This window comes from Podarcis erhardii, assembly GCF_964252035.2.
Source record: "Podarcis erhardii genome assembly, chromosome: 3".
Taxonomy (NCBI): Eukaryota; Metazoa; Chordata; class Lepidosauria; order Squamata; family Lacertidae; genus Podarcis; species Podarcis erhardii.
Window position 1 is genome coordinate 6,095,562 of NC_138507.1, and position 14,572 is coordinate 6,110,133.

The 14,572-nt window shown below is 46.5% G+C and overlaps 2 protein-coding genes across 4 annotated transcripts in view; one reads left to right on the plus strand and one right to left on the minus strand.

Annotated features, from left to right (window-relative positions):
• The window catches only part of SLC1A4 (solute carrier family 1 member 4), a gene marked incomplete at its 5' end in the record, with an annotated part of 278,141 nt that overhangs the window by 198,095 nt on the left and 65,474 nt on the right, over positions 1-14,572 (plus strand). The window lies entirely within an intron of this gene.
• Positions 1-14,572, minus strand: part of SPRED2 (sprouty related EVH1 domain containing 2) — an 88,270-nt gene that overhangs the window by 10,727 nt on the left and 62,971 nt on the right. For all 3 annotated transcript variants that reach the window (XM_081855643.1, XM_081855644.1, XM_081855645.1), the window contains 3 exons: positions 14,021-14,198; positions 11,064-11,232; positions 10,125-10,189 (listed from right to left, as the gene is read on the minus strand). In XM_081855643.1, the coding sequence (XP_081711769.1) occupies positions 10,125-10,189; positions 11,064-11,232; positions 14,021-14,198 (412 nt within the window). The remainder of the gene's footprint in view (positions 1-10,124; positions 10,190-11,063; positions 11,233-14,020; positions 14,199-14,572) is intronic.

The window sequence follows — 14,572 nt, forward strand, 5'->3', positions numbered from 1 at the left end:
AGTTAAGAATTACTTGTCCACAGGCCTGCTGCCTTGATTCACCATATTCTGCATCATCAGTAACAACCTCTTCCGGCACTGCTAACCGTCAAGCAAGCTAACAGTGGAAAGATAATAACTCTGTATATGCCAATGAAACAGTTAAGCCGGCCACTTTAAGCAGCATATGCCTGGGAAGCACCTAGGATATGAAGAATAGACCTACTCAGAGAAGAACCCTCTAAATTAATGGGTGTGACTATTAACTGAGGACCATTAATTTCAGTGGGTCTACTCTGACTATACCTTAGTTAGATTCAACCCACTAATCAGGAGAGGCTGATTTTTCTCCTTCCCTCCTTCCTCTATTTTACAACTGTTGCATTTCCCCCACTGCTTGCCTCTGGCTGACTAATTGCCTTTTTGTTTCAAATGCAATTAGACAGAACAGAACTTCAGTAAAAAAACACATTAAGGAAACTGTGCACACTTTTAAAACTCCATGCATATTTCCTAAAATTCAGAATAGATCAGAGCTCAGTATCAAATCTGAATAGGTCTTCTGGAAGTTGTAGAACAGAAATTTGGCATTTATCTTCCCTGTGGTCTTATAGCAGTTCCCCTGCCCTGAAGATGCTCCATGAAGATACCTGGGTCCAAGTCAGCCCTTGGTTGGAACTGCCTTTCCTCCTCTCCCAGCCTGGTTACCAAAGAGATATGGAAGTCAGGAACAAACTAAGAGGCCAGCTGCAACTCTCCCTTCCCTCTGAATATTCATAGGAGCCTTGCCAATGTCTTGCATTATAGCCTGCAAGGCAATTCTCTAATCCTTTTCACTTTGTTAACAGGAAGTTGTCAATCATCTTGTTGTCAGGCTGCCAGGGCCGACTTTCTCCAACCATGTTTACAGGCCAAGCGTGGCCTGCCCAGTGCGTCACCTTGGGGGCAGAATGCAGGAACACACAAACATTTCTCAGGACTCTGTTTGTAACTCTGGGAATCCAACAAGATGCACATTTTTGTTTTCAAAAAGCATGCTGTTGAATTAAGACCTCTTCTCCCCACTGCACTCACCATCCCAGTCAAAATCCTGGGTGAGTCAAACGGGTAAGAATGGCACATAAAAGCACAATACACTGTGCAGAATTTTATTTTTACCTCTAATAAGAATCCAGCTCTCAGGAATATCCTGGATCAAACTTTCATGGGTGACATATTGTGATAAACATCTGCAACCATATAGATCTATTGGAAGTGTCAAAATCCTTTCCAAGGATTATGTTGTTATGAGTTCAACGGAAGCTGCAGCTAGAAATTGTTTATTGCATATTTACACTAAAAGTTACACTGCTATATAGACCAGGACAATATATAACTTAAGCTAAATAATGGGGTTAAATTACTATGGGCGGGATTCAACTAATGAATCCTGTCAGCTGAAGCCCTATGCAAGGGCTTCCACTAGTTCAATGGGGCCTTCTCCCCTTCTCTTCCAGTAAGACCTCAAAAACTGGCTCGGTGTGGTGGCTGGGTTTTAAAACCTCTGCAATAATGCATATTGGGAAGCCTAGGACTTGCCGATCAGAAGGTCGGCAGTTCGAATCCCCGCGACGGGGTGAGCTCCCGTTGCTCGGTCCCTGCTCCTGCCAACCTAGCAGTTCAAAAGCACGTCAAAGTGCAAGTAGAAGGTAAACGCCGTTTCTGTGCGCTGCTCTGGTTTGCCAGAAGCGGCTTAGTCATGCTGGCCACATGACCCGGAAGCTGTACGCCGGCTCCCTCGGTCAATAAAACGAGATGAGCGCTGCAACCCCAGAGTCGGTCATGACTGGACCTAATGGTTAGGGGTCCCTTTACCTTTTAATAATGCATAGGGGAGGAGGGAGGGATTTGGCAAGTCGATACACTTGCCTTGATGGAATAATCAGCTTAGCAAGGCGTTGAATTCCTCCCTATATATTTTATTTTTAAGAGATTTTTAAACTGCCCTCAAGTAAAGCTATCAAGGCAGAGCAAAATCAGGACTAAATAAACATCAATTAAGGCAACACACTGGATGCATCCAACACTCTTATGAGCTTTGGAACAGGTGGGTCTTGTGCAGCATTGCAATTTCTGCCCCTTGACAAGGAGAGAGGGAGAGAGAGAGAACAAACACCTTGGGACTCCCTGACACAGCCTCTGCTGCAGCAGAGACAGGCGCAAGGGAGTTTTGGGAACATGACTATGGTCTCTGGCTCCTGAGCACTTGTTGCACCTACAGGAAATGGATCTTCTACAAGAAGACAAGGGTGAAGGGCACAAGAAAGAGCAAGGAAGCCAGAACTGTGCAAGGCACAAGACCTCCAGGGCAGGAAAAAAACAGCAGCAGCAGCAGCAGTCTGGCTCATCAACAGAACAAGTTAGGAGGCGGATGAGCTCCTGTTGTTCTGTCCCAGCTCCTGCCAACCTAGCAATTCGAAAGCATACCAGTGCAAGTAGATAAACAGGTACCACTGCAGCAGGAAGGTAAAGAGCGTTTCCGTGTGCTCTAGCACTTGTCGTTGTGTTCCGTTGTGCCAGCAGCGGTTTAATCCTACTGGTCACATGACCCAGAAAGCTGTCTGTGGACAAACACCGGCTCCCTTGACCTGAAGCGAGATGAGCGCCACACCCCAGAGTCGCCTTTGACTGGACTTAACCATCCAGGGGTCCTTTACCTTACTCACTATTTCCAAATTCCACCAAAAAAGAAACCTAAACACGTTCTCAAGGGACGTCGAAGGACAGATCAGCCCAAACAACTTTCTAATCACTGCATTCGGCTCTGAATTTTCTCTTTTTAGGGAAACCCTGATAAGGTTCTAAGGAACCCCTGGAACATCTGGAGGGCCAAGGTTGAGGAAGCCTGGCCTAACCATCCTATCTCAAGCAGATTGGAAAGAAACAAACAAACATCTGCAGAAACCATTTTTTAATCCTCTTTTCCACCAGATGGTGTGAAGACATCATCATTATTGGGGGGATCTTGTTTCTCATTCAGATTTTCAATCTTCATAATTTTCAGGGTTCCCCTGTCCTCCCTAATCTACATTCTGGCGAAACAAACAAAAATTTGTTTTACAAACTCAGCCGAGATGTTTTTGGGGAGAAAAAGGGAGAGCGGTTGGGGGTAGGGGATATGTAATCGCTGCTCTCCGTCTTGTGTGCATATTTTAACAGTGTGGCTGAAACATACTTGACACTCATCTGGGAGACCAAAGTAGGCCAAAGGTTTCATGAAGGAGGCAGCAAAGAGATCTGGTTTCTTCATTTCATGTTATTTATGCTGACTACGAAGAGAAAAGGATGCTTGAGTTGGTTAGCAGGATCTAAAGGTCCAGATAAATCGTTCCCATGTGCTATATATACTGCATTATGTATACGGAAAGTCACTTATAGCAAAGCTAAGACAGTTGTCAACAGGTGGGGTTAAGCATATGCCATAGAAACCTTTTGCTTCAGGCTTCACAACTCCCATGTTCTAAGTAGTCATCAACTACCATGAGGTGTGAATTGCCATGTTGTGTTTCAGAGGCCCTCTCCTTCACTGAAGTGGTGATATTCTTAATTGTGTGGCTTTGGGGGTTAACTAAACCCCTATTGGGGTGACTGAGTAAGTCAAATATGCACATAAGATGACAGGCGGCAAAGTGACCCCAGCAAAGGCTGTACAGATCCATCAGTTGCTACTCTCCATGCCTATGGATGCTTGGCCCAGGGTGAGCTCTGCCTGCTTGCCCATTTCCTTGCCCATTTCCTTGGTGCCAGCAGGGGCAGTCCGTTCCAGTTGTTGCAAGGTCTTTGAGTGTCACTAATTGTTCATCATTTGTATTATTCTCATTTTGGCACAAAAGCACTCTCTCTCTCTCTCTCTCTCTCTCTGTGTGTGTGTGTGTGTGTGTGTGTTGGGGAACACAACTCACAGATTGTGCACAGGGGCACACCTATCAGAAATCATAGGGAGGGAAATACTTCACATTGTGTCAAAAATATAGAATTTGCAGCACCAAATGCAGTGGTGGCCACTAGTTTTAAATGCTTTAAAAGCACAATAGTCAAATTCATCAAAGCAAAAGCAGCAGCACTGGTCATGATGCCCGCACAGACCCATCAGGTACAAAGGCAACATGCCACGGAGTATCACTGGCTAAAGAGGAATGGTGGCCGAATGGGGAGGTGATTGTCTTCCAACATGCTCTGGGTGTGGACTTCCCAAAAGCACGTCGTTGGTCACTGTGAGAAACAGGATGAACATTTGTCTGCTCTAGAAGGAAGTCAACAGCTAGCATAAGCAAACCAGGCTGGGAATAGCCTGCCAAAGACAAGTGTGGACAGAACACAGGTCCACACAGAGATGCCAGCTCCACTGACCTGGTCCACACAGAATGCTAAGCCATAGGCTTAGGTAACCAAAGTTAAACTTTCTTATTTGAACCCAACACTTATTCACCAAGGTTTGCTGTGGTATACACTGTACTTTTCCATCTATAAGACGACCCCAAGTGTAAGACTCCCCCTATTTTGGGGGACTCAAAGTTAAGAAAATGGGGGGATTGCCCAGGATTGTTGAGCTTTATTTAGGGGGGATTGCCAAAAATCGCTCACCTGCACGTGTCCCAAAATCCGCCTTCTGTCTATCCCATCCCAGCAGAAGCTGCCAGTCGCCTGCCCAACTGCAGGAGCATCAGCCAATCAACACCACCCATTGACGCAGCAACCAATAACACGCACAACAGCTGCTGACAGCTGCGGCAGCAACCAATCAAACGTCCACCCTGTGCACTACCCATGTATAAGACGACCCCCACTTTTTGGCATGATTTTTATAGAAAAAAAGTAAGTCTTATAAATGGAAAAGTTAGGTACCGTATTTTTCGCCCCATAGGACGCACTTTTCCCCCTCCAAAAATGAAGGGGAAATGTGTGTGCGTCCTATGGGGCGAATGCAGGCTTTCGCTGAAGCCTGGAGAGCGAGAGACACCGACCCCTCTCGCTCTCCAGGCTTCAGGAAGCTATCCGCAAGCCTTGCAAGCCCGGCGGGAGTTCCCGCGGGCTCACAAGGCTTGCGGGCAGCAGCCTGCAGCCCTGGCGAGCGTCCGCAAGCCTTGCGCGTCGGGCGGGAGGTCCCGCCGAGAGCGCAAGGCTTGGGGCGGCAGCCTGCTGCCCAAAGCATGCGGAGCCCTCCGGAGGGCTCCCCGTGCTTCGGGCGAGTGTCTGAAAGCCTTGCGCGCCCGGCGGGAGGTCCCGCTGGGCGTGCGAGTCTTGGGGCGGCAGCCTGCAGCCCGAAGCATGTGGAGCCCTCCGGAGGGTGCCCCGTGCTTCGGGCAGGTGTGTGCAAGGCTTGGGGCAGCAGCCGCGGCTGGGGGGGAAATAATTTTTTTTTTTATTCATTCCCTCCCCCCAAAACGAGGTGCGTCCTATAGGCCGGTGCGCCCTACAGGATGAAAAATACGGTAATTCTTGGTCAAAGTTAACCTTAGCATTAAGCATTAAACATTGTATGCAAAACCAGAACCTCTAGTTTCAGCTCACAAGTTGCGGAGCCACAAGAGAAGAACAGCTCAAAACTCAAAATAATGGGGGGGGGGGGAGGAGAAACTATGCTGTGACTAGGTCTGAGTGACTGCCTCTGGCTTACCCACAGTATATAATAAGCTATGATCAACATTAATTATGGTTACTGCACAAGTCCAGGCTTTTATCACAGGGCTGGAGAAATCACTATTCAGAAATATGCAGAGCTGTGAAACACTCAATTTCTCAGTGGATTATTTTTTTTTTTAAAGAATCCTTTCACACATCCTTCAGAGTCCCCAAAAGATGTTGGGCCATAATTCCCTGCCACCACAAAACTATTTGCATCCCTTCAAAAGGCCACACAGGAGGTTTACAAAGACCCCCATCTTCCAGAATCTGCATCTATGCTTTCAAGGACAGCAATGATAATCTGCACCGTCAGCTTTTCTTAGCTCCCTGAGATTGATTTCAGGACGGTCATCTTGGGAGGGTTCCGACAAATTTTGCTATTTATTGTCCTGCTGCAATAAGGAGACAAAGCAAATATGGTAGTTGCAGCCTCATGTCACTTCCCTTCACTGCTGCACAGAATGAGTGGCTATGCAATAGAGAGAGCACATTACATCATGATTCAGTGGTACTTCCCAAAAGATGAACATTTATCCAAAGGGGAAAACAATCTGAGTGCAGAAAGTGGATTAATTAACTGGAAGCAAAGTGCAATTTCAGATTGCTGGCAAGCAAGATGCATTCTCAGTCAAGGCAAAAATGAACAACTGGCTTTACTCAGGTCGCCTCTAGAGAAGAGCAAGCATTCAATGCGCAGAGGCTGGAGAAATTTATTTTCAAGCATATGGAAAACATTTGTGGATTGTAATGAGGCTCTGGAGTTAAGGTAACATTACATTACATCACAGAGATGCCTCCTAAAGGGAAACTTCATCTTTGGAAAACACAAAGAGCATAATTCAGCCACGTTAAAGACCTTTTAGCTCCCTTTGATTTCATTGAAGGGGGGGAGGAGAAGGGAGAGAGTTAAGTGCATAGTAAACATTCACTGGAAATCAATAGGGCTCATATATGTGCATTGACTTTACCATCTTCCAAATAAACAAAAAGCTTGTTGCCCTTTCTGGAGATATTGAGGTCTTTGTTCTTGGCCTGATTCAGGGATAGAGCACCATCTCTGCACAGACTGCAATTTGCGTTTTAGGGGGGCAAAGATATACACAGCTGATGTTTTAAGCAGTACAGACCTGATGCAGATGTATGAAGGTATCTTTGCTGAATAATTTGCTATTAAATAGTATGCCATTCCAGCTCTCCTACAGCAAACACCCCCCCACCACCTTCCATTCTTCCCTCTCCATCACAGAATCTATAAATCACTTCTGGCAGGTAGCTGGGAAGCAGCTGCTAATGATAGTTTTGCTCTGGAGGAGAGGAAGTCACCTTTTAACCCTGCCTGCTGTTGTTTGTCTTATAACTATGACAAAAGAACAGAGGAAAACAACATGCCAACTGTCACGGAGGATCTGGTCACACGCTACAGGAAGCCCATTTCAGGCCCTCAGCATTATCAAGCCTTTCAGGCTGATGATATTCGTCCTCTATAATCAAAAAGATTCGACTGCATGGGTCCCAGTCCTCCCCCCTCCAACTATCTCCACTATTTTCTTCTCATGCAAAAAGAAAAGTTCAGCAATACATTAGAGAGGCAGTCATGGTTTTCCATTGAAACAGAAATGTCAAAGAAGTCTGCTCTTTCAACTTTCATCTCCTTATTTTAAAAATTTGCAGATACTTTCCGCAGTCCCCTCCTCTGCTTACATGACGGCAACCAGATTTTACATTGCTCATTAAGAACAGACTTAAAACTGGGTCACACAAGAGGGTTTTTTTGCTTACGGACAGGACTGAGACTCTGCCTCCACAGTGCACACATCTGTTCTGTTGTGACAACTCTGCTTCAGCCGGCAAGAAGGTCTGAAACAGGGTACTGCAGAGGTTGCTCTGCTGGATCCAAAGTTTGTTGGCTCACCTGACAGGCCCCTGGACTGGATCCCTAAACTGTGGCTGCCTGGAGGTGGCGTAGTTATTGCTCTAGAATGCAAAGAACTGAACAGAAAGTCCCTGTTTCAGTTACTTAGCAAGAAAAGCAAGAAACAAAAATAGGGGCGGCATTATTATTATTTTCAACATGCACAGTATTTTACAGAGTACAGTCATACCTCATGTTACGTTTGCTTCAGGTTGCGTCCTGCGGCGACCCGGAAGTACCAGAAAGGGTTACTTCCGGGTTTTGCCACTCACGCATGCGCAGACGTGCAAAATGACGTCACACGCATGCGCAGAAGTGGTGAATCGCGACCCTCGCGTGCGCAAACGCGGGTTGCGTTCTTTTCAGGTTGCGAACCGGCCTCCGGAATGGATCCCGTTCACAACCAGAGGTACCACTCTACAAGGCCCTTACAATTTAAAAATTGCCACTGAGAAAACTGAGGAAGAGGGAAGTACAGTAATGTTTTGTTGTTGCAGTTTCAGGCTTAGGGAGCGATCCTTAATCTTTTATGGCCTTGTCACTTCCAGGCGGGGTTATTCTAATAAACTGTATGTATGGGTTTGTCCTTGAGGACAGTCCCCAAGCTTCAGCTGGATCAGAGTGCTGCAGCCGGACATCGCATTGTGCCAATTTTGTTCCGGCTTCATTTGCTACCAATTTGTCCTGGGCTCATTCCACGGCGCTGGCTTTGGCCTTGGGACGAAATGGCCCTGGGACCAGTGTCTCTCAAGAATCACCTCTTCCAGTATAAACTTGCTCAAGAGCTGTGCTCTGTTTCTGAGGCCTTCCTTGCTGCTCATTCACCAACAAAATGCATGGCTTGTGAGGTCAAGAGAGCGGTCTGTTCCAGCTCTGGTGGTCGCAGGAATAATTTATCCTGCCCCACTTCTGCCCATTCTTAAAAAACCTTTGGATCAGGATTATTGTTTCTATCAGAACTTGTGCAGGTCTATACTGATGATGCTGCGTGTTTATAGTTAGTATTCTATTTTAACTTGCTCATTGATAATGTAATTTATTTATTTACAGTGGTGCCTCGCAAGACGAAATTAATTCGTTCCGCAAGTTTTTTCGTCTTGCGAGTTTTTCGTCTTGCGAAGCACGGTTTCCCATAGGAATGCATTGAAAAGCAATTAATGCGTTCCTAGGGAGACCGCCTTCAGACCAGGTCCGGGGACAGTCTTTCCCCGGACCTCTTCTGAAGGCTGGTGGGGGGGGGGAGGACTTTTCTCCCCACCGCCAGGCTTCAGAACAGCCTTCTGAAGCCTGGCGGTGGGAAGAAAAGCCCTTCTCCCGCCGCCAGCCTTCAGAAGAGTTCCTGCAGGGCTGCCTAGGCTGCGAATAGCAGCCTGCTGCCGGGTGCGAGGGACGCTCTGAAGCAGAGCGCCCCTCGCCCGGGGCAGACATCTGCAGCTTGGGGAGCCCTGCTGGACTTCCCCACAGGGCTCTCCAAGCTGCGGATAGCAGCCTGCTGCCCCGCACGAGGGGCGCTCTTAAGCAGAGCGCCCCTCGGGCGGGGCAGACATCTGCAGCTTGGGGAGCCCTGCCGGACTTCCCCACAGGGCTCTCCAAGCTGCGGATAGCAGCCTGCTGCCCCGCACGAGGAGCGCTCTTAAGCAGAGCGCCCCTCGGGCGGGGCAGACATCTGCAGCTTGGGGAGCCCTGCCGGACTTCCCCACAGGGCTCTCCAAGCTGCGGATAGCAGCCTGCTGCCCCGCACGAGGAGCGCTCTTAAGCAGAGCGCCCCTCGGGCGGGGCAGACATCTGCAGCTTGGGGAGCCCTGCCGGACTTCCCCACAGGGCTCTCCAAGCTGCGGATAGCAGCCTGCTGCCCCGCACGAGGGGCGCTCTTAAGCAGAGCGCCCCTCGCGCGCGGCAGACATTCACAGCTTGGGGAGCCCTGCGGGGAACTCTTCTGAAGGCTGGAGGCGGGAGAAGGGCTTTTCTTCCCACCGCCAGCCTTCAGAACAGCCTTCTGAATGTTGGCGGTGGGGAGGAAAAACCCTCCTCCCACCGCAAGCCCCGGGAAGAGAGGAGAAGCTGCGCGCCTTCTCCTCTGTTCCCGGACCTCCCACCGCAAGCCTTCAGGACAGGTCCGGGAACAGAGGGGAAGGCGCGCAGCTTCTCCTCTCTTCCCGGGGCTTGCGGTGGGAGGAGGGTTCCCCGCTGTCCCCGGAGATTTCCCTATGGGCTTTCGTTTTGCGAAGCAAGCCCATAGGGAAATTTGTCTTGCGAAGCCGCTAAAAATCGGAAAACCCTTTCGTCTTGCGGGTTTTTCGTTTAGCGAGGCATTCGTCTTGCGGGGCACCACTGTATTTGGTAACGTAGTCTTGAGTATGATTTTTCACAGAAGGGTGGGAAAAGAGGTGCTGAAATAATAGAACAAAGAAATACATGTTCATATCAAATTTTGCCAAAGCCTCTTTGGACTCCGAGAATATCTTTCATTCTACTGACAGCAACCAGTCAGAAACACGACAGCCTTTAGTGGAGAGCAACAAAGCCATTCAGAGGGCATAAAGAGCAATTCCTATTGAGAGATACTTACTGTAAAGACATCATCATCTCCAACTTCAGTCTCATTGTGGATTGTTGAGGATGAAGTTGTAGATCCTGGAAAGACATTTTAAAATGTATACTGTTTCTGTATGTAATTATCACAACCCACAACAAGCCTACTGACCCTGGTGCAAAGCTGTGCAACATGTACAACTAGGGAATTTGCTTTGTTTTTGGCACGGAATTGTCTTATAACTTATATATATAAACTTGCCCATGTTTCAAAAGCCAACTGGTGATGAGGGATGGTGGAAGGTATGCTCCAGAAAAAAGAAGAAAAGGGAAAAAACTAAACAAAGAGCCCAGCTGCATGCTTAGAACGGACGTATATGTTCTCCTGGAATGTGGCGAATGTTTTCCCCCCTGCTTGTTTTTACAGAAGAAATTAATTTTATCTGAATATTCTTGGCAAGATCCAAAACACATATTTGAAAATGGTAAAGGAAATTGTGTCAAAATAAGGGATAGTTATTCTATGTAGGTAAGAGAAGTAACTAAGAAAAAACTGCTTCAACAAAATTAAGTTTGGTTTTTTAAATTGCTTAATCTGGTAGCATAAAATCCCAAACAATTCATTCAAGACAAACAACGATTAAGGCTGAAGTCACAGAAAGCTGCTTAAGAAGTCATGTGCTAGAATCATTTGAAACTTCATTCAATATGAGACTTTGTGAGTCAATTAATATTGTATTTATTTGTGGATTAGCTTCAAATATATAAATTCCTAGATCTTACAGAGATTGAAAGCTGAATAACCTGAATTACATCCTCCCTAAGAAATTGAAAGCTGATACAAAAGACTAAGACTTTGATTTAAGGAGTAGCTCGTTTCAGTGAAAAATTTGTGAAATTCAGCCTTCAAGTTATAACAACAACAACAAAGCGACTTAGAAACAAAAGACATAGTCCCTGGGTGCTGGTTTTGTACCTTCCATGAGATCTTCAATGGCTTTTCTCACACCTCTATCAAATGCTCGTGCATCAGCAGGGCTTAGAAAAGTGAGCCCAAACTTTCTGTTGTCGACTTTCCAGTGATGAAATGTAGGGTTTGCTTTAGTGTAGACCAAGTCCTTCTTCACATAGCATTCCAATACCACCTGGGGTTCAAAATGCAAAGAGGTAAAAGTGAAGGTCGTGGGTTTGTTAGTTTGGTTCATTTACTGCCTCTCGCATCGTCAAAACATGTCTAGTCTCTATGCAATTGTTTTGGTGAGAGAAGCTCTCTTCACAGAATAGGTCAGCAAAAATAGCTTTGCAAGTGAAACCAAAATGTTTCAAACACTTCCCGCTGGAATGGCAAAGGAACACAATTACATTATACAGTCATACCTCGGGTTGAAGTAGCTTCAGGTTAAGCATTTTCAGGTTGCGCTCTGCGGCAACCCAGAAGTAACGGAGTGCGTTACTTCCGGGTTTTGCCGCTAGCACATGCGCTCAAGTGATGTCCCACGCATGCGCGGAAGCAGCGAATCGCAACTCGCATCCAGAGGTACCACTGTACAGAGCCATAGCTGGCGTAGGGGGTGGGGGCTAGCCAGGTGTTTTGTCCCAGGTGAAGCCTCCAGAGGGGCACCATTGAGGCTCCCAGTGTGTAAAAGGTAAAGGTAAGGGCCACTGACCATTAGGTCCAGTCGCAGACGACTCTGGGGTTGCTCATCTCGCTTTATTGGCTGAGGGAGCCGGCGTACAGCTTCCGGGTCATGTGGCCAGCATGACTAAGCCGCTTCTGGCGAACCAGAGCAGCACATGGAAATGCCGTTTACCCTCCCGCCAGAGCGGTACCTATTTATCTACTTGCACTTTGATGTGCTTTCAAACTGCTAGGTTGGCAGGAGCTGGGACCAAGCAACGGGAGCTCACCCCGTCGCGGGGTTTCGAACTGCCGACCTTCCGATCGACAAGCCCTAGGCTCAGTGCTTTAGACCACAGCGCCACCCGTGTTGTGTATGAAAATGTGCATGGGGAGGGTACCAACCTGGGTCTTGGACCTGGGTTAAATTAAGCCTAGTTTTGCCCCTGACATTATACACTACCATTGCAAACCATTGATGTAGTACAGTATTTTAATATTTTTTTTGGAAGCCGCCCAGAGTGGCTGGGGAAGCCCAGGCAGATGGGCGGGGTATAAATAAATAAATAAATAAATAAATAAATAAATAATTAAATAATTGCAAACAGATTCCAAAACTTAACCAGAGCTACCCAACTCCCCCTGCAAAATGTGCACCTTTGTCTTGCTTAGCATAAAAACCAAGAAGTTACTCTAGTAGACAAATGTAACAAACAATAAAGTACAATTGTAGTACCATTAATAAGGATATGCACATTTTGTGCATAATGAAATCAAATATATGCAGATAATGCACACACACTCTAACTGCCCCACGGCAAACTAACTTGTCACACCCTGCCACTTATTCTGCCTTCTTCTGTAGTGAACAGCTTGCCTCATTTCTTTGATTCAACTGCAAATATTGAAAGAGAAAATGTGGTGCAGTGGATCTTGAATTGCAAGTTGGTTGGGGAGACTTTGGTTCCAATCTCCACTTGGCACAGTTGCTGAGCAAGCTTCGCCCTGTGGCTCTAACCAACATCACATGCTATGAGGATTAAATGGCAGCGACCCCACGTACAGGGGCTCCAAGCTTCCTGGAGATTACAAAAAAGTGTGTTCTGCAAGTGTGTTGGTACTATGGGTGCACCCAGTTAAGTTTCTGCTTATGGGACATTTTATAGTTTTACATTTGATGTGCCCATGCAGGGACAGCTGCTGTTGTGTTCTCAGTAGCCAGCCTTTTATCAAACAGAGGCCCACGGTAGGTGTATTTATCATAATTCACAGCCCAAACCCCTTCTATGAAGTCAGGATGTATAATAAAGATAGCAGCAAGAGGTCTGTGGTTATAGGGCACATTCTTAGATGTGGCCAGATAATGATATATACATACTAATAGTGAACTAGTTCTCCAGAGGTAGCCAGAACACCACCATCTATGCACAAGGGGGGTTTTTATCACCCCAAATTTCTGCAGATTGACCAAAAAGCCATAGGCAGAGAAGGACAAAATATGGACTGAGCATGCTCCCTGGGCATGGAGCACTGAGTGTCTGGGTGAGGAAAGAGGATGGAATGGAGTGTCGTGGAGAAGAGCATGGCTGGCCAAAATTCAGAACAAGGGCACGCCGTATACTGCAACATTTTGTTGCAGATCCAACTTTCATCACACAAAGCCAAAATGTGTTTAAGTGATGTTGGGCCAACAACTTCTGAAAACAAGAATTTGGTAAGAATCTACTTCACAGGTCATCCGTTGGCCATCCCTGGTTGGGCTAAATCTGTAGGTGGAACCTACGTCTGGTAGCTAGCTGATTCGTTCTTGCAGCTTCATGATGTAAATGTGAATCCCCCCCCTTCCCGTTTTATTTTGTGCAAAGAAGCAGGAACTCTTGGTTCTATAAACAGCCATGGTAAGGAGCAAAGTGTCAACCCGCAAGATAAATTACCCTTGCATTTTTGCTCTGCCAGCCCATACCTCAAGCAGAAGGTAGCATAAATAATTCATTGCCATTTTAAAAGCTTGAATTACTCAGTACAACGTGACTGGCTTTTTCTATTCTTTATACTACAATCTGCGATGCTACAGGATTTTGGCAGGGTGGAGGAAAAGTGTCAGTTTCACTTCTTTGAATAAGAAGGTGTTAACTACATAAAAATGGAGGTTTTAAAACATTAATGTGCAGCTGCTATTTTGGGGAGAAAATAGATTGTGTTCCTTTGAAGTAGGAGGAGGGGTTTTTGCCTGATGTATGGTCTTGTGAAATGCTAAGAAAGCTGTGGAGGCGGGGGAAGGAACCAGAAGCAAATACTGAATTAGATTAAATTACCAGTTTGTCTTTTTGCCTTTCTCCGTGGATCAGAAATCCACTTCTTCCATTGCCCTCTGGGCACATGACCTTGCAGACACCAACTCTACTGAGACCGCCTCCTTCTTGCGGCAACCATCCTCCACTGGAGTCATCTCGGGTCATAACCACAGCTTTGACTCTCACAATATAGCTGTCACTGAAACAGACAACAAGAACAAGAGACCGTTAGATCAGGCAGCGAAGTTCACAAATATTAGCATCCACTTATCAGAATCCATGGGGGTGAAATCAGCCAGCTTCTGCAGATGAAGCCGCTAACAGTGCTCTCTGATATAATAGAGAGATACCAGGAGCCTCTCATGCTCCAATAAGCCAAAGTGGTTGATTCATAGACATGAAGGGAAGTTCTTACTCTGTGAAGGAGAAATGAAACTCAGCATCCTAAAATCTCAAATATTTTGGTTTTGAATAATCAAGAGTTTGTTTTCAGAAATTGGTGTGTGCAGGGAAAGTGCTCCATTTTCATGTTTCATTCTGAAACATTATTTTTCATCTTACACATACATTTTG